Source organism: Danio aesculapii, chromosome 13, assembly GCF_903798145.1.
Source record: "Danio aesculapii chromosome 13, fDanAes4.1, whole genome shotgun sequence".
Taxonomy (NCBI): Eukaryota; Metazoa; Chordata; class Actinopteri; order Cypriniformes; family Danionidae; genus Danio; species Danio aesculapii.
In genome coordinates, this window is record NC_079447.1 from 10,287,456 (window position 1) to 10,308,020 (window position 20,565).

The following is a 20,565-nucleotide window of genomic DNA, read 5'->3' on the forward strand; positions in this document are numbered from 1 at the left end:
GTGAATCAATATCACAATCATTCAGCAAAATACAGAATTTTAAAATACAATTAATTGTAATGGATCTTGTAAATGATTCTTATTCTAAATGTGCCTGACTTTACTTCTTCTGTTCCACAGAACAGAATATACTGAGCTATTTTGAACTGTGATATGTGGCACGTCATGATTTTACGAAATACAATGCGATCCTGGATTAACATCTATGTTGGTCCTGGAAAATAAATTTAGTTCGAAAATGTAATCCATACATATTCCCTAGCCTTAAACCCAAACATGACTGTAAATTATTCTCAAATTCAGAGGGGAATAATAGTTGGATAACAATCATGTAGAAGTGCATAATCCTAACTGTATGCCTAAACTTAATATAAAAGGTAAACGTATCCCTAAATTCTGATTGGCTGAATGGAATTTTGTTCCAGCATCACCATAGATGTAAATCAGGTTGGCGGTGGATGTGGGTGCAACAAATGACCCTTATGTGGCGCAGGCCATTGAAATGAATGGGTTTTATAGAACATCGCTTTCTATTCTGGTGCAGAATAGAATTGTTTTTTGCCTTATATTTTCAGTTTTTCTACTTTGTTTAAAATGCTATTTTCAGTTGATAATTTTCAACAGCCAAAAATTCAGTGCATACTTAGTTACAGTACAATCAATTTAGAATAAAATATAACATATTTTATAGACAATATACTAGATACACATTTTTTAAAAATGCTGCTTGTTCAAACTACTTATTTAAATTGAGCAGAAACAACACAATTCTTGAGATTTTTTTGGGATAACTTAAATGTTTTATGTTGAATCCACTTCAATTTGTTAAGTTAACAATCAATTTGTGTTAAGACAACATGAATTAACTGGTTGGAACCCTGCATTTTTTACTAAACTTTTGTATATAACTTTTTTTTTAACTGATTGACATTTTAGGGTGAACAGGACATGTTCTAATATGTGAAAAGAGTAAGTCTGTATAACACTTTTATTGGTTTGATGCCCAGAAATCTTAACACTGTAGAAGATGACCATTCTAACAATGACCCTGTCACATTCATACAGAAGCACGCTTGTGTGTCCTGCATTTACATAAATGTGAATGAATTTTAAATGAAGAGACACATAAACACATGGCTCTTTAGCTTTAGATAAACTCTCAGGCACCTGCTTGCTCTCACATGCAGAGTCTGATGTGTTCAGTCTATAAAACACAGCAGCATTTTTAATGAGTGTTATTCATTATCTTCTCATATTAAACTACAACACTCACAGCACAATGATTTCCAACAGGATCAGGTCACTATTTAGCATATATAATCACCCTTGCAGTTCAAGGCTTTTGACTACAGTTCATTTGAAAAGTAATAGACTACTAATTTAAATAAATTGAGTGCAAATAATTATGTCTTTCCTAATCAAATATGTTCAATACTGTCAAAACATTTAGCAAAGTAAGCAAATGACAATTCTGTACACATCTTAACATGTCAGACAGAACCAAACGTACAATATAGTGTTTTGGTCTAGTGTTTTAGTTACATTAGTTTCATGATAATCTTCTTATAATGTCCACTGGCATAGAAATTAATGCTAACTTAAATAAAAATTATAATAGATATTAACAATAATATTTTAGTCCATGTTGCAAAACTTTATTTAGGTTACAAAGGTCATTAATCTTTATCTTACACTCATCAAGGCTGTATCTGATCAACAATACAGTAAAAACAAGGATGCTGTGAAAAATTGCAAATTCAAAGTTTTTTATTAGAGCACATTAAAATGTACTTTATTTGTTCTGTAGACAGCTGAAAAAATATCGCTTAAGGGGGCTAATAATATTGACCTTAAAATGGCTATATATATATATTTTTAATGCTTTCATTCAAGCCAAAATAAAACAAATTAGACTTTCTCCAAAAGAAAAGAATATTACAGGAAATGTATAGACGAAGTGTACAATATAGTGTTTTGGTCTAGTGTTTAGTCACATGATAATCTTAAAGTTTACTGTCAAAGAAATCAATGCTAACTTTAAAAAACATAATAATACACATAAAAATACATATTAACATGAATCTTTTACTCCATGTTGCAAAACTGTATTTGGGTTACAAGGGTCAGTGGGCTCATTTTGAAAATGTACCGCTATATACATTTTTGTAGAGCGCCAAATACTTCCCAGGAGCTGTTTTTTGTTTTTTTTTTGCAAGTTTTGTTTTAGCAAATCAACCAGAGGCCGCTGTGTACGCTTTTTCAGATCTCAAATTTCTCTTGCGAGTGCTATTTGTGCCTGCTGCTCTTGCGTAAATCCACTAGATGCCGCTGTTTACTGGCTGGCTGAATGACTGCTCAATCGACTGACCCACCCTCTATTTTTCCCTTAACCAAATTAATAGTGTTTTAAAAAGCACCGATTGACCTGTCCACCCACTTCCCTAAACCCAACCGACAAATAGCAATCCCTGTTACCCTGTTATTTACTTGTTTATTTTATTTTTTGGCTTTTGTTTTTGTCTTACCAGCTTTCTGCAACCATTCTTCGCCAGACTCAAACCCCATCGTCATGGTCAACTCCTCTCTGTGTCTCAAGTCCGCCAACATACATGGCGAGCAACTGGAAACAGCGGGAAAGCTTTCTATATGGAGGTAAGCAATCAGCTGGTAACTGCAAAAAATAATGGCGTCATACCGCACCTATATAATTCACGATCTCCAGAAATGTATATAGGGCTACGTTTTCAAATATGAGCCTATTTTGTTTTTTGTTTTTTTCTTACACTTTTCAAGGCTATATCTGATCAAAAATAAAATAAAAACAATAATACTGTGAAATAAATTCAAACAGTTTTTATTAGAATACATTAAAATGTACTTTATTTCTCTGTTGGCAAAGCTGAATATTCAGCATGATTAAATTAAGCTTTGATGAACAGAAAGTAACCCTTATAATATGTCTTAGCTGGACAAAAGTATTTATTTCTTTCAACAACATACAAACAAAAAAAACACTTACTGTCACCAACTTTTTAACCTTTTGATGTAAAATTCTACATCCTCTTTGCTAGCTGAATTGAAATAAGGCTATCTCCATTTAATTTTGGATAACTTACAAGTGTTTTTCCTTATCACATTCAAATGAGCCGTTCTAACACAACTAAATTATAATTCTCACGCTGTAGATTCAGCAGCTGCACGGTGCCATCACAAAATAACAATGCAGTAAACACTGAAACACACACACATCAGTAAATTTAAGCAGCTTTATAACTGTCAGATGCATTGCTGTTCACCTGCTCCCCTTTCATAAGAAACCTCCCACAGTTACTGCCCAACAAATGACACTGCCAATTACAGAGCCACTCAAACACACATATGCAACCTATTCACTCATCATTGAAGAAATAACAACCGCTAACTGTTGTACTATGAATAATGTAACATTCCAGGCTAATTTCATCGATTTTCCTTATTTCTTATAAACAAATCAAGTGTAAAATTGTCGTATTGTGTATGTTGGCTCAGAAAAATGAACCTCCGCCAATTATTTTTTGCTGATAGTAGAGAGTAAAACAGAAAAGCACCTTAAAAGGTCACTTTTTAAATATTTATTTACTTTTCAGCATTTTTTGCCTTTATTAAATGAGGACAGGAAGCAAAGTTGAAGAAAGTTATAAGTCGGAGAAAAGTCACTACACATCATTCATTCATTTTCCTTCAGCTTATTGCCTTATTTATCAGGGGTCACCACAGTGGAATGAACCGCCAACAATTCTGGCATGTGTTTTACACCGCGGATGCCTTTTCAGCCGCAACCCAGTCATGGGAAACACCCATACACTCTCACATTCACAAACACTCATACACTATGATCAACTTAGTTCATCTGATTCACCAATAGCGCATGTCTTTGGACTGTGGAGGAAACCGGAGCACCTGGAGGAAACCCACACGAACACGGGGAGAACATGCAAACTCCACAAAGAAATGCCAACTGGACCAGCCGGGACTCGAACCAGCAACCTTATTGCTGTGAGGCAACAGTACTAAGCACTAAGCCATCGTGCCGCCACAATGCATATCAGTGCATACATAATATAAATGTGTCGCATCTGATGCAATATAAATTTCAGCATCTGTTTTATTCAGCATTTTCTTTACACCAAATTTCTTCCACTCATTTTCTTGTCTGAGTGCTGATGTCAGAATAATCCCTGATTGGTGGAATATAATTTGAGTGACAGATTGATGGAGTGATGCTGCAGTGTGTTTTCTCAGACCCCGGAGGTCAGTGGAGGTAATGAGGCCATCAAAATGCAGAAATGAAAAGACTTAAAAACACAGAGAGGTGGCTGAGGTGGAGCTGGGGCATTTATTCAGTCTTTTTCCAAACGGAAATCTAGGAAAACAGTTCAGCTGAAAATTAATTGTCAAAATATAATTAACAATCTTCCTCCCAGCTGTCACTCTCTAATTAAAATTTGATGCTGGGTATGAATGTGACATGAGAACCAATTAGGGTTGATGATGTCACTTGTGCCAATGACACTTTTATTTGATTTGAAGTCTAGTAGATACTAGTATTCAACTTAAAGGGGAAATGAAGCATTCAGTCAAGCTTACATCGTTTTGAAAATTGATTTCCACCGCCGCCATCTTGGAATATCGCTGTGTCTGACGTCACGGTGTTGGTTCACAGGGCTCGACAGTGCTACCATTTGGCTCGCGTTTGCAACTAAAAATAGGTGTGTGCAAACTGGAAAATTTATTCAGTCGCACATGTGCAAATTATTATTTTTTAAAATAAGCTTCATTGCTCACTTAATTCACTCAGCCACGGTAAAACAAAATGCTCTTCACATTAAGATTTGGTATATTAAGTTGGAAATCTGTTGTGACTGTAGCACACGCTGACGCTATCAACAACAGCACATTTTTACTGGTTTATTTACTTCACGTCAAGCCATCTATTCACTTTTGAATACGTTACTAAGCAATGCAAGGCACCGAATGGCAGCGAGTCGCACATTGTGCGAGCCTCATAGAAAACGTCTAAAATTCGGCCATGGATGGCATATCGTGGCACATCTAGTGTGAGACCCAACTCAACACCAGCGCTTCCCACACAGACTTTACCTGGGCGGCCCGTTCTGTGTTCGCGAGAAACCAAGAACCCTATGCCACAGACTCACATGCTCAGCTTGCAGACCCACAGAGATGCACTGGATACACAACTGCTGTTCTGACTTTGGTAGTAAGTTAGCTTTGAGAAGAGCACGAGGACACATGGAAAAGAAAACCTTTTACTAAATAGACTGACCCAGCTCATTATTTGGGGTGACAATACATTCTCTTTTCCCGGACATGTCAGAGATTCTGTTTTCGCTTTCGATATTTCAATTCAATTCACTTTTATTTCTATAGTGCTTTTACAATGTGGGTTGTGTCAAAGCAGCTGCTCTTAGTAAATTGAAACAGTGTAGTTCAGTTTTCAGGGTTTAAGTTCAGTTCAGTTTAGCTGTGTTCAGTGTGTTTTAATAATCACTACTGAGAGTCCAACACTGAATAGTAATCCATCGATGCGCAGCTCTACAGATCCCGAACCATGCAAGCCAGTGGTGACATATATATATATATATATTTATTTATTTATTAAATTTTTCTTTTTTTCCCTTTTAATTATCGATCTTTGATCCACTCTCTGTATCTCTGTATGTGACTGCCGGTGTGCATACCCTGAAATAAACCTATGTTTACAATTTTTAAATGACTGTATAAAATATGGATGATGCGACAGCGCCATTTTCCATTGAACGTTTTAAAGGCAAAACGCCTCGTGACGGGCACAAACTGTCGCAAAAGACTGCTGAAATTGGAGCCTGGACATGCGCAGAAGGACTGTCTGGTGGAGCCAGAGGAGGAGATGCGGAATCGAGCTTAAAACCAAACACTTGTACATCAAATCAACCACGCCCTCTGAACGTCTCACTTGACCGCCGATATCTGCACTATAACAAAGGCTCCCTAATGTAAGCACAGACGTCTGCTTTGAGAAACTGTCAATCACGATGTAACGCCCAGCATTAATTTACTGCTAAAAACAAACTGTTTACAAAAATGAAGATCTGCACCTATATCAGCATGATAACCAGTGCCTTAATTGACCAGAACCATCTTTCGGGGCATTTTATAGAAAGTATAATACATTTTTTTATTTGGGCTCAAGTCTTGTTCATTAACACAGAGGAGGCGGGCTTTATGACTTGTACTGCAGCCAGCCCCCAGGGGGCGATCTAACGGCCGAGACCTTCACTCAAAAGCACGCATGTGGCACACTTGGTCATGACCCGGCGCTTGCTGTCTGTGACCGCCTTTACGATGGTCTTGCAGCGGACAGTTACAACCCTATTTGCATCCTTGTTGAAAATCACATTGCTAGCAATCGAAGATTTTTGTTAATATGGCAAGCTGAATGCATTCTGTACTGTACAGGAGACATGGAGGAGATTGATAACGGTCTACAGCCAATCAGGACGCACAACACAATGTGATGTCAAAAAAATTTATTAATTAAAAAAAAAAAAAACATTTCAAATTGGATGAAAAAAAAATGCCAAGAAACTGTGAGACTGCGAAAGGTGAACCGCGTTATAGCGAGGGACCACTGTATGTCAAGTAAACATTCCCAAAAAGTTTCCAGCTTTTGTCATGCAAACACCCACCAAAATAAAATGTCATATTCATACAGTGACAAATCACTTAATTTTTTTGACTTTAAATGAAATGTGACCTGAACACGATTCAAAAGACATTTTACAAGCAATCTTATGACTCAGTGCTCCTAAAAGTCAGTCGACACAGAACAATCAAAATCCCTTTAGGTTTTCCGCAGGTTTGATGAAGGCTGAGAATTATGGGTAAGTGGCCAAACATGTGGGTCCTCCTGTGTCCTTCTAACTGCAGACAGCTTAATCATCACGCCGCGGTAAACAACATCAGCTAAATACGGCTCTCACACTCACACTCGCTCACTCTCACCCTACTTTTCTTTACTCAAAATGACACATTGAAAAGAGGAGAAAATATCTGGGGCTTTGAAGATTTGCCGTGGGGAGGAGTGAGTGTGGGATGTACATAAACACACACAATATAAACATCAGCTGAGGTGTGCGTGTGTGTGTGTGTGTGTGTGTGTGTGTGTGTGTGTGTGTGTGTGTGTGTGTGTGTGTGTGTGTGCGTGTGTGTGCGTGTGTGTGTGTGTCTACTTTACCAAATTACCTCATGTCAGGGATTAGAACGGGATGGGCCAGAAGGATGATGGGAAGAGGAGAGAGGGATAAGTTGAAGTATAGGATGAGTGCTGATAGACAGATCAGGAGAGTGGGAGAAGTGGGGGACTGTTGATCTCAGTGAGGGGAAACAGACAAATATATGATGGCAAACAGAAATAAAGAGAATTTCAAAAACATTCCACGCATTCCAAACGTATGACACAGTCATTCTGGAATTCAAATGACAATCTTTAAATAAGTCTGATCATGAGACATTATAAAATCAAAGCCACTTTTGCTGTCTTGAGCGACGCTCTTGGTGTCTTTGTGCTAAGTTCATGGATGAAATGTGTTCCAAGAAAATGTAAAGCATCTATATTTTTCAAATAATCAAATGAAAGCGCATAAATTAAATTAAATTAAATTGAACTGAACTGAAAAAAAATAACAAATAAAATAAAACAAAATAAAATGAGAAGAAACAACAAGTAAAATTATATAAAAACAAAAAATAACAAATAAAACAAAACAAAATAAAATAAGAAGAAACAACAAATAAAATAAAATAAAACAAAAAATAACAAATAAAACAAAAAACAAAATTTGAATAAATGACAAATAAAACAAAAATAAAACAAAAATTAGATTAAATAAAACATAAAAATAACAAATAAAACAAAACAAAAGTAAGTAAAACAAAGTAAAATAATTGGAAGAAATAAAAAACAAAATAAACAAAAAAACAAATAAAGTAAAATGATTAGAAGAAACAAAAAATATAATTTAATTAAATTTAATTTATTTAAATAAGCAAAATTAAATAGAATAAATAACAAATAAAAAAACAAAATAAAATAATTAGAAGAAATAAAACAAAAATAAAAAATATTAAATAATTTCCACAAAATTAAATTGAAAAAGTAACAAAAACAACAAAATAAGTATAATAAAATAACAAATAAAAATAAATAAATAAAACAAAATAAAATAATTAGAGGAAATAAAACAAAAATAAAAAATATTAAATAATTTCCACAAAATTAAATTGAAAAAGTAACAAAAACAACAAAATAATTATAATAAAATAACAAATAATAAAAATAAATAGATAAATAAATAAAACAAAATAAAATAATAAGAGGAAATTAAATTAAATTAAATTAAATTAAATACTTCACCCAGCATATTCTTACTTGGATGTCAAACAAGATGACAATTAAATCAAACTGTAGAAGCAAAACGGAAAGCACACATTTTGAGAAGTGTTGAACATTACCTCTGGTATCTGAATGGCATAGGGTTGGTTGTAAAATGATGGAGCATTGTCATTTACATCCCCGATCTGAATATTCACTGTATCCTTGACAACCTAAAATATAAATGAGATCAAATCAAATGTTACTTACTATTATTTCAATATTGGAGTTTGAGTAGTCATAACTACCCTACAAAGACCTCATGAAACACCCTATAAAAAAATTAACTCTAAAATATAGTTCAGGTCTGTAATATGCTTTAATTGTATTTAAGTCTAATATACTTTCCAAGACTGGAATTATTTGATTAAAAAAAATACAAGAAAACCAGTAAAATTGTAAAAGATTCGCTTACATTTGCCGCTTACACTTGAAAGATTTCTCTGTGTGGTCAATGCTAAAACTGCATGCTTAATATTTCTGTGAAAACCATGATTTTTTTTTTAATTCTTTCTTAAATTGATTAAAAGAGCAACATTTACTTTAAACAAAAATCTCTTTTAACATTTAAAATGTCTTTACTTCCACATCAGAACAACTCTGAAAATTTTTGCTCAATAAAATTAAGTAAATATGTACTTTTTAATCATACAGCCCTCAAACTTTTGAACAGTAAATCAAAGAAAAAAGCAAAGGTTGCACAGACATTAAAGACAGAAATACAAATGAAATTAGGATTATTAACCCCTGTCTATTTTTTCCCCAATTTGTCTTTAACGGAAAGATATTTCAGGACATTTCTAAATCGCGAAAAACTAGTGAGTCTGTATTTTGACCTTAACTGTAGATGTTCAGATACATGATCTTGAACTTACCCCTTGACTGTCGCTCACAGTGAACTCAACCTGCATCTCTGACTTGGCCTGAAGACACAAAACAGAAAAAAAAGCAGCATTAAAACACTAGATCAGCTCTAGTCATTCAGTTCTTTCAGCATCTGTTCTTCATTTTTGCGTTTCACCTCTCTGTCGAGCGGCTGCCTCAGCCACACCACACCAGTCGTTCCCTGCACAGCAAAGTAGCGCATGGCCTCTTCCCCGACCACACCGAAAATCAGCGGCTCGCCGTCCGGATCCACCGCCTGCAGCTGGGTAATAGAGGTACCTGAAGACACACAGAAAATCAATGAATAGCTGAGTTTTGCATGACTTTTTACATTAATAGACTATATTTGAGATTAAAATGAACATGGCATGTTCTTCCCGAGTTTCCTCCGGTTGCTCCGGTTTCCCCCACAGTCCAAAGACATGCGGTATAGGTGAATTGGATAAACTAAATTGGCGTAGTGTATGAGTGTGAATGAGGGAGTATTAGTGTTTCCCAGTACTGGCATCTGCAGCGTAAAACATATGCTGGAATATTTGGTGGTTGTCAATTACATGTGCGGCTGTCACAATGACCAGCCATCTAGCCTGTGCAGATCGCTGGAGAACTATACATATGCCACTGATAAGAACTACAAATCCCATCATGCACCGCACACACACCAGTTCCAGTTCTCCTTCACAGCACTCACACAGCTGGAAGCTCATGATGGACTAATCAGATGGACCATATAATCAGCACACACACACAGACTTTGCTGAGTCTTGTTCACCTGTAACATTACCAAGCGTCATCCTCTTTGCCAATGACCACGACTACGCTTCTGGAATGCCTTGTATGTACCCGTTTGGTCCTGTGACTGACCATTGCCTGTCTGACGATTCTAAATAAAGCTGCACATAGATCCTCACTCCATTGTCACCCTGACTATTGGTTACAGCAGCAATAGAGGCAGCATATATTAGCTGGCTTGAGAAACTTTATATTTAAATTTGATTCTATAAATCTCAAAATATGAGTATATGATTTAGTGAAATTATGCTACATACAGTAAACATGAAGTACATTTGCCAAAAACAGTTGAAAAAACAAAATAGCTCATTCATTCTCTGCCAGTAGATGGCGCTTATCATCAGCACGAAGCAAAATTGCTTAAGACTTTACTCCTTGCTTTGCTTGAACTGTAAGCAATACAGTTATACAAGTAGGTAAAACATTGCAAGTGGATCTGACCACATTAAAAGATGCTGGTAAATATGAGACACATTTAAGCATATAAAGTTAAATAAACAGGCAAGCTTGAAATTCAACCCGATGGTGAGGTTCTTCTATAATAATGTGGCCAAATATGGATTGAAATAGTTCAAACACAATCATAAGCTGCTGGCATGTTGAAGAGAGTGTAAACACCACTACTATTTTGTTTTAGTTTATCTTATTTTATTTTAGGAGCAGGAATTCATTATTTGGAAGAAAAAGTTAATACCTTAACTAAAATCTGCAATAAAAATAATAAATGTTTATTTTGCTAGCAAGCATTGTTAATCTTGAATTGAACAATTAATCCACGCAAATAAATTCACTGATTTAAAAAAACCGTTTGCTTTGTTAATATTTCATTAAAATCTAACCATTTGCTTTTCATGAGGTCAGCTTGACGACTTTGGTGAAATATACTTGGCCACGCTCCTTCAACTGTTAGTTTGCATCGAGTAAAAGATAACTAGAGAAGCACAAAAATAAATAAAACCCCGCCCCCTATTAAATATTATATTTCATTTTGAAATATGGCATCATATGACAAAAAGTAGATTTAAAGGATTTCAAGTGTGTCATATTATGCTCTTTCTAAAAGATGTAAAATTAGTTTCCATGACCCATAGAATGTGTCAGAGAAACTCATTTATTTTGCTGTTGTTGGAAGTTGTTGGATCTTTTTATACTTTACAGGTTGTGCCTGGGTTATTATTAAAAAACAAGTCAAGTTCAAACGTATAACTTTTTTTAATAGAAACTTGGCAAAATAACAAAAATATATACATTCATTTAAAAATCAGCTTAAAATATAAAAGTCTAATACTTAGTGTTTGTACCTATCATATACTGTTACTTTCTGTGAAATCTGACAACTCAAGACAACAGACAACTAGTACCAACTTCAGCAAACCAAAATGCATCATAAGGAGCGTGGAGTTCTGCGAGCAGAGGGAGGAGTGGGCATGGCCAGCAGAGCAGGGGAGAAAGAGGGGAGCGAACAACTGTTGTCACTTGGCTAACAAAATGAGACACAAACCATGAGGAGAGCCATGATTTTATAGTTTACAAGGTTAAAATGCAAAGAAATAAACAGTAATTTAATACCCTGCTGCATGTTAATCGTAATTTCATATACACGCAACCACAATTTATATCATTTTAAAGATAATCGTGTTTATATAAACACTATAAAAGAAGAGGACTTCTCCCTTAATCCCCGGGTCTGAATGCAGACTCTTGCCCTGCCAATTTTAACCATTAGCCCTGCAGGTAAACTGGAGGATTTAGGCGAACACAGCAGCACGGGGATGTGTCTAAATGTGAATGAACTCCACTGATAAAAGACAAAGTCTGCCATTCTCCAATTCTCGTACTGCTCTCCCAACAAAAATGCTTGCTGCACACATTCAGCTTTACTGTATCGGCCCTGACAGGATTGCAGGGAAAAACATGCAACAAACCCAGTGGATCATGAAAACAAACACATACAAGCCTTCATGAACAGCTAAATACTGTGTGCCAGTCATCGACAGGTGAGACCGCATGTCTTGTCTTCGGTAAGCACGCACAGTCATGAATAATTAAGAAGCAGGCTCTTCTCATAAAATAAGAAAACTTCGCTATCAATAATAGTGAGAAACCGACGCGTCATCACTCCACTTGCAGTTTTGCGCTAGGTCACTGATTTTGATCCCACCCCAAAACTCTTTTTTTTTTTTTACCCGGAAGATGAAATGAGCTGACAAAAGCTCAAAATTATCCAGTTTTCCCCACAATTAAAGCTAATAGGTGCTGACATTGTCTTAAGTGATGCTCAACACACAAATCTGTTAAAATCTCAAAAAAAAAGGACTTCAGGGTTTCTTGAACCTTTAAATACAAAGACAAGTTGAAGTTTAAATAGGCAAAATAACCCACACTGTACTTCACAATAGCTAATATATGCAGTTGAGGTCAAATTATTAGCCCTTCTGTGAAATATGTCTTCTTTTTCGATTATTTCCCAAATGATGTTTAACAGAGCAAGGAAATTTTCACTGTATTTCCTATAATAGTTTTCCTTCTGGAGAAAGTCTGATTTGTTTTATTTAGACTAGAATAAATTTATTTTTCAATTTAAAAAAAAAACATTTTAAGGTCAATAATATTAGCCCCCTTAAGCAATTTTTTTGTAATGTCTAAAGAACAAACTGTTTATATATAATAAATATAAATAAATATTTCAAAATATATAAATAAAGGCGAGTTAATAATGAAACAATGTTCATTTTGAGTTAACGGTTGCTTTAAAATATTTCGACTTCCTCCAAATATTTCACTTTTATGCAAAGTTCTGACATTGGGAAGCTGTTATTTTAATATTTCATTCTATGCTAATATCTGATTAATCAAAATCTACACAAACTAACCCTTATAAATGAGTTTTGTTCACCTCTTTATTCTCTCATTCCTTCTTCTGAACAGTCTCCATATCCCAAATCCTGCTACAATATAACCATAAACAACAATGCCATCCACTAAGCTCTTTCTACACCGCACACATACTGTAGTGTGTGTGCGTCTGGTAACAGGTGTGTGTTTATGAAGACACCTGGCGAGGGGCTCCCTGACTCATTCCAGCTTTAGTTCTGCTGACGGCGCCAGACGCCTAATGCTGCAAATCCTACATTAATGAGAAAGACCAACAAACAGATCAGGCCCAATCCCTTCCACAGCCACAAACACACAAAGACCCAGAATAATTTACACAAATACATTAGCACTCACACACACACACACACACAAGGTAGAACACAGTGCTAGTGACACCAAAGCCATGGGTTCAGTTCAAATGGATAAAATGTGTACTTTAAAAGCCACTTTGGATAAAACTCCTACTGTATGTATAAAATAAATGACTAACGGGTCAAATAATACAAGTACCTTTCATATCTAGACACTTCCAGAACCACAAAGGTCAATCATTTGCAAAAATATGTACGTATATAAATACACAATAACTTGTGAAAGAGAGGTGAAAACACCTCTAATTAATGGGAGGATTTATGAACTGCACTCTCTGTTTATAATGAGATTTATGCAAATTCTGCTGCTTTCAGTGTGTGAGTTATAATTTTGTTAAAGACGGTGCAAATTAAGCGCTTTACGTTACACTCATTAATAATAAAGACTTTCCCACTCTCCTTTTTTCTGTTTTTAGAGATGGAGGGATCTTTTGAGTGCGGTCAGGGAAGGGAATCCTATGTAATAAATGACTGATCTGGGATCAGTGATGTTCATTTGAGCAGCATTTACAGTGGAATATGTTAAAAGGAGACTAAAATACATATAAATGTCAGTCTAAATGACAAACTGTTGCTCTATTATACAGTTTTAAAACCTGAAAGTCAACTGCCTTGTGCAAAAAAAAAAACAACATTTGAATAAAATGAATCATTTTCTTTTTATTACTATTCTAAAGCATTTTTGCTACAATAAAATGTTATCAATCAAATAAATAAATGAATAAATGAATAAATGGATGAATAAACTAATACATGAATATATAAATGGATAAACTAATTAATTAATTAATTAACTGGTAAATACATGAATAAACAAGTGAATAAATAAATTGATTGATTAATTAACAAAGGAATAAACTAATGAATGAATGAATGAACAAATAAACATCAAATAAATGAATGAATGAATGAATGAATGAATGAATGAATGAATAAACAAACAAATAAATGAATTAATTAACAAATATATATAAATGAATGAACAAAAAACAAATGAATGAATAATTGAACAAACAGATAAACTAACGAGTAAATGAACTAATGAATAAAATGAATGAATGAATAAATTAATTAATGAATAAATTAATAAACAAACAAATGAATGAATAAAATGAATAAACAAATAAACAAACAAATGAACGAATAAATGAATAAATAAGTAAATGTATGAATAAACAATTAAACAAGCAAACAAATGAATGAATGAACTAATAAATAAATTAATAAACACAAACAAACAAATAAACTAAGAAATTAACTAATAAATGAATAAATGAAGGAATAAACGAATACATAAATAAATGAATGAACAAATAAATATACAAACAAATAAATGAATAAATGAATGAATAAAACTGATCATTTAAAACATAATTTAGGTAAGAAAAAAAACTACATTTGAATTGTTTCTATAACCATATTTCATTATTTATTTAATTTATTTTTATTTACTAAATTTGATCTAATTTGTACAAATGAAAATGCACATATACTTCTCACTCTGTCTATCCATCTCTATATGAGTCTTACTGCTGGACAAGTGACCCTGGACCACAAAAGCAGGGCCATCAGTGTAAATTTTTGTTGTTGTTGAAATTGTGATTTATACATTTTATAAAAGCTGAATAAATAAGCCTTCCATTGATGTGTGTTCTGGTTTGATTGGCTGAGATACACCAATTGAAAATCTGGAATCTGAATATTCAAATAAATCTAAACATTGTGAAAAGTGCCTTTAAATTGTCCAAATTAAATATTTAGCAATGCAAAGCTTTATTTATTGACACTTTTTTTTTTTTTAACTTTACATCCTTTCCCACTTTTTTGTATTCGCCTAATGTAACCAAACATCGCGATCGAGTAAGTAGTGGAAAATCCTCTCTCGTTTACCCATTTGTTCGCGCGAGACCTGTCAACACTCTCACAGGCTGTCTCACATGCTCTGCAGACCCACAGAGTCACCTATTTGACACTTAAAAAATGTGTCCGGCCCGGGTTTCTAAATCTCCTAAAATGTCCGGGATTCAACTTTTGCTTTTTCTTTCTAAAGCTTGCATGCGTTTTTGCATTATCTTTTTACTTAAGCCTACTTTCACTTGGCTTCGCAACTGACTGCGCACACAAAGTCGCAAGAGAAACATTAAATAACTCCTTTTTTTTTTAAACAAACGACTCAGAAAAACAGTACTATATACTCGAAAAGGACAAAATGACTGGTCTAAACTGGCTATATATGTAGACCATTAGTGGTTGATCAACACATGTGCCTTATTTAAATAATCTACATCTTTTAGTCTAATTATAATAATTTTTAAAGATTTTGTCTGTTTTTTCCCCTTTTCTGTCATTTATTTCTCATTTGCTGATTATTTCATTAATTTGATGATGTTAGTATATTACACAGGCTATTTTATATACATATCTAAAATGCTTTGGCGTTCAAGTTTGCTTTGAACTTGAAAGAGAGAGAGAAGCAGATTTGAACTGTCAGTGGGTGCACATGGCTCCTGAATAGCATAGAAATAAGAGAAATAGTGGATTTCTTTTTTTTATTTCAACATTTTATAATTTTCTTTTTGACTTTAACCCATTGAAAATAAATAAACAGTGTATAACAGTGTCATAATAAATAAAATTATAGTTAAACATTAAATTATGTTTTGTTTGTCACATATAGTTAACTATTTATGTGATGTGGGTAAATCGTGTGTTTCAATCCGGCTACCATAGCAAGCTATTTCAAACCTATGGGAAGGTCGAATTTTTTTGTAAATTAAACATTCTGTGCTCTAAAAAGTACTTCAGAAGGAAATATAATCAGAGAGCCATAATGAGCATGTATGCACGTTTATATGCAATAATGTGTAAAGCATGCAGTGACACTCATGCTATCTCTGTTTTTCTCCGACTCGGCCTGATAGATGATGCTATTTAGGCCTCAGTGCGGCCGGTATTATGCTTATGACTGATACACTGCACATTAACACACCACACAGCAGAGAAAAACTGACAAGAGCAATGTGCCTGCAGACTCATCCGTCTCTCTCCCTCTTCTAGACACAGCAAGTGTGTAGAATGGTTTATTTCAGAGAGTGTAACTCATGTGGATGGCACAACACCGGACTGACAACACAAACAAGAGAGAGAAAAGGAAAGAAAACCAAAACTGCACAGACCACCAGAGATGATCAGAATAAAGCACAGACAGAAATTGTAACATTTATGGCCAGTCTAAAGGGATAAACGAGCCAAAAATAAATAAAAATCACCATATACGCCTATAATTATATATACCTATATAAACCTGTAATTATACTTTCACAAAACAATAAGTGAGATGTGAGACAAAATGTACGAGCTGCTTGTATCCACAACACAAATGTAAACTGCGAGTCTGTCAGGCTCCAAAAGTGACAAATAAAGCACAAGTGCAGTATGTATATGACTCATGAGCTATATTTCATGACTGCTGATGTCACGTAAGCTTTGTGTGTGAAACTAACATTCACTGATAAGCGTTACGGCATCAGAAGGAACATATGAGAATCTGAATACTCATATAGGGCTGGGCGATATGGCAAAAATTTATATCACGATATATTTCTTAATTTTGGTTGATACGATATAATTCCGATATCGATATGGACAATATTAAAAGCCAGGAAAAAACTGCCAAGAACGCATACGATGAATGTCTGTACCCACAAATGTCAAAATAATACCAAAATCTTACAATTATGGCATCAACATCGTAAAAAAAATAGAAAAAGAATAATAATTATAATAATAAAAAAATCTAAAAGAGTATAGGCTACATTATTTGCAATAGAAAAGAGCTGTTTGAGTATATTCACAGCTCTGGTTGCTCTTCATCTTGAACGTCCTTTAAGGGTTCTGTCTACTTATATTTGTGTATAATTACCCAATTAAATTAAAAAGGTTTAACATAAAATATTTTATATTATCTTATATAACACATTTTTATTATTTAACAGATTTAATACCTATATTAATCACATTCTTTTTATTTCATCAGCTAACACATTGATTGAAAGAGCGACACAAAGTGAAAATAAAGTGACATTTTGAAAAAACAGAAAAACACAAGCGTGGTAAATACTACACAATACAAACTAACTAAATGAAACATAAAAGGCTCGCGGTTAGAATCAACATGCAAATCAGCCAGAACAGTATCAGTAACAGACTTTTTTTGGTCATTTTTGGAAATCGCATGGCTTGCATACCTGCTAGTTTCATGCCAGTAATTTCATGCCAACGGTTTGCTCTTTATGTAGCAGTGAGGTATAGTGTGTGTGTGTGTGTGTGTGTGTGTGTGCGTGTGTGTGTGTGTGTGTGCGTGTGTGTGTGTGTGTGTGCGCATTGAAGAGTCGCAGAGTACAGTATAACAGCTGACAGGTCGGGAACACTGACACTACATTTCAGCATCTGATCTGACGGCAGACGCTGAATTACAGTAGGAGAGCGTTTTTATCTCGCACTTACACCGCATTTGACAGAAGTATAACGGTTTTAACACACTTCTTTCTTTCTAAATTAAAGTTTTGCTTCACATAACCACTCTGTAAGCAACTGAAGACATTATTGACACCAAGTTGAGCTCAGGCTGATGACAATTCTTAACAGAAGTTCTAAGCAGCCTACCAGAAGGTGCTGGTCACTATGGCGCCCTCCATGCAACAATGAAGAAAAAGGTTTATATGTGGTTTGTGCATGGTATTCTTATACTGTATGGTAAAAAATGTTGATAGAACTTTTGCGAGTGACAGAACAGATTAATAGATATTCATTCCTTCATTTTCCTTTGGCTTAGTCTCTATTTCAGAGGTCTGCACAGCGAAATGAACCGCCAACTATTCCAGCATATGCTTACAGCATATGTTTCCAGCATATTCCACCATATGCAACTTTTGCCAACTATTCCAGCATGTTTCATGCACCGAATGCCCTTCAAGCTACAACCCAGTATTGGGAAACACCCATAGACTACAGACAATTTAGTTATTTCAATTCACCTATAGCGTATGTCTATGGACTGTGGGGGAAACAGGAGCACCCAGAGGAAACCCACGCCAACGAGGGGACAACATGCAAACTCTACACAGAAAAGCCAACTTGTCCAGCCGGGATTCGAACCAGTGACCTTCTTGCTGTGAGGTGACAGTGCCACTGAGCCACCATGCCACCCTACAGATAGATAATTCACTGTAATTCTAAAATTCTGTCAGACACTAGAGAGCATTTGATTGAAGTAACAAACTGCAAGTTGTGGATGCGTGTATATCAGGTTTATATCTTATAAACGTAAATTTTTGACCGTTTTGTCAGGATTCTGCCACTCCGGTCTTGTTAATTCTTGTTTTGGTGGCAGAGTTCAGACACTAGTCTTGACATGTCCTGTATGTTGTGCTCAGCCCGAGTTTTCTTGGGTCAAGCACTGATTTTCTGTCATTGTGTCTTTTGTATGAGCGTCATCTCGCCGCGCTTGGGCTATGCGCTCACCAAGCGGCAACCTCCCGCTCTCCCTCATGAAGCACATACGGAAGTAACCGAAAATGCAATTCATCAAAATTCCGCTAGTCCTGGCTCCATATAGAGCAAATTTCTATTGACCCCACTGTTAAAATGGTCAACTTTACAGCAGAAAAAAGGGTGTTTACAGCCTGGTACAAAGAGCGATTTTGGTTTATATAGCTAATAATACCCTTCATGACAACTGTGAGGAGGGTGAATTTTTTATAACTCATCCATTTCCTTTTTATCAGGTTATATTAAGTTTGCATAATTAAGGGAGTGGCAATTATTGAGTGACAGCTAGGTCTCGCTGGTCGCCATCATGTCACCTCAGCTGATTCCTGCTGATTAGCCGCTGAACTCTGCATATACATCGTCAGCTGCTTTTTGGAATTATTTCCTGCAATTATCAGATGATATGGCATGCTGTGTGCACTTAATTGTGCTCACAAACCATTCCCTTGGCCTCCATTTCCCAGGTGAGTGAAATTATATACTTGTATATCATATCTATGAGTGAATATGTTTTATTTAAGACCATTTATCATTTATAAGTTTCTTTAGAACTGTAAAGCACTCCAGAATCTGACAGATTGATTAGCTGTAGGCCATAGAACAGTCATCTGAAACGTTGTCATACAGTGTTATGCCTGGATTTCATCAATAGCCTTGCATTCACTAACACAGACTATATTTGAAGTATTTGGAAGTCATCCGTCATAAGAACAATGTTTAGTGGCTCAATGTATTACAACAGTGTTTTTAAAACTCTTAACACTTTACTGATTTAGTATACAACCAAGCAAATGTGTTCAGAACACAAACGAATCGCAGATAATAGTCTTAAGCGTTTCTCCCATAGGAAAGCCCGTCTAAGCAAAATGCCAGCAGGTGTCTGTAGCTCTGCTCACACTCCACCGCTTTGCCCTTATTTGGTATCCCCCGGTTGGTGCGATGACGCACAAACAAAAAGGCGGCGGTTGGCCACACCTACTGGTAGCTTCTTTTGGGCTCTTCAGAAACCAATGGGTGACGTCACAGATACTACGTCCATATCTTTTACAATCTATGGCGTTCACCCTCTTTATGCGGGCGCACAAGGTCTAGGGGTGTGTGCGACACGCACTCTCATCCTGGTGTTTGTTCTGTCTGCAGCGTTGTGTTTCATTCTCAGCATTTCAGTCTAGTTGTGCCCGGTGTTATTTCTCGTGTACTCGTGTCTTGCGTTCAGTCTTCTGTTGGTGTTGTTTAGCATATGGTACATGTTTACATGCGCAGCGTACTTTATTGTCTCATGTGAACACGTGGTTAATGAGTTCTCTCATTGGCTGCATGTTTTAGTCTTATTTTATGTGAGCACATGGCTTGTGTTGTTTCTTTGTGTCATGTGCTCTTTTGTCTATTGTCTAGTCCCACCCTCCTTGTTAACCCTTTATTGGTTGTGTATTAATTAGTTAATTACTGCTTATATTCTCCTCATGTCTGCTGTCCTGGGCCAGTTCGTCGTACATCGTATGCTGCCTTGTCCTGTCCTGTCTTCCAGCCCTGATCCCTGCCAGCCTGCCCAGTCAAGTTTGTTTGTTTTGTTGATGTTTTCCCCCTTGTGGATGTTGCCTTTTGTTTTATTTTATATTT

General features: G+C 35.4%; 1 protein-coding gene across 1 annotated transcript in view; it reads right to left on the minus strand.

The window, feature by feature from the left end:
* cdh23 (cadherin-related 23) overlaps nt 1-20,565 on the minus strand; it is a 475,220-nt gene that overhangs the window by 358,068 nt on the left and 96,587 nt on the right. The window contains exons 4-6 of the mRNA XM_056471434.1: nt 9,492-9,634; nt 9,346-9,393; nt 8,551-8,643 (exon numbers count right to left, since the gene is read on the minus strand). Coding sequence (XP_056327409.1) covers nt 8,551-8,643; nt 9,346-9,393; nt 9,492-9,634 — 284 coding nt within the window. The remainder of the gene's footprint in view (nt 1-8,550; nt 8,644-9,345; nt 9,394-9,491; nt 9,635-20,565) is intronic.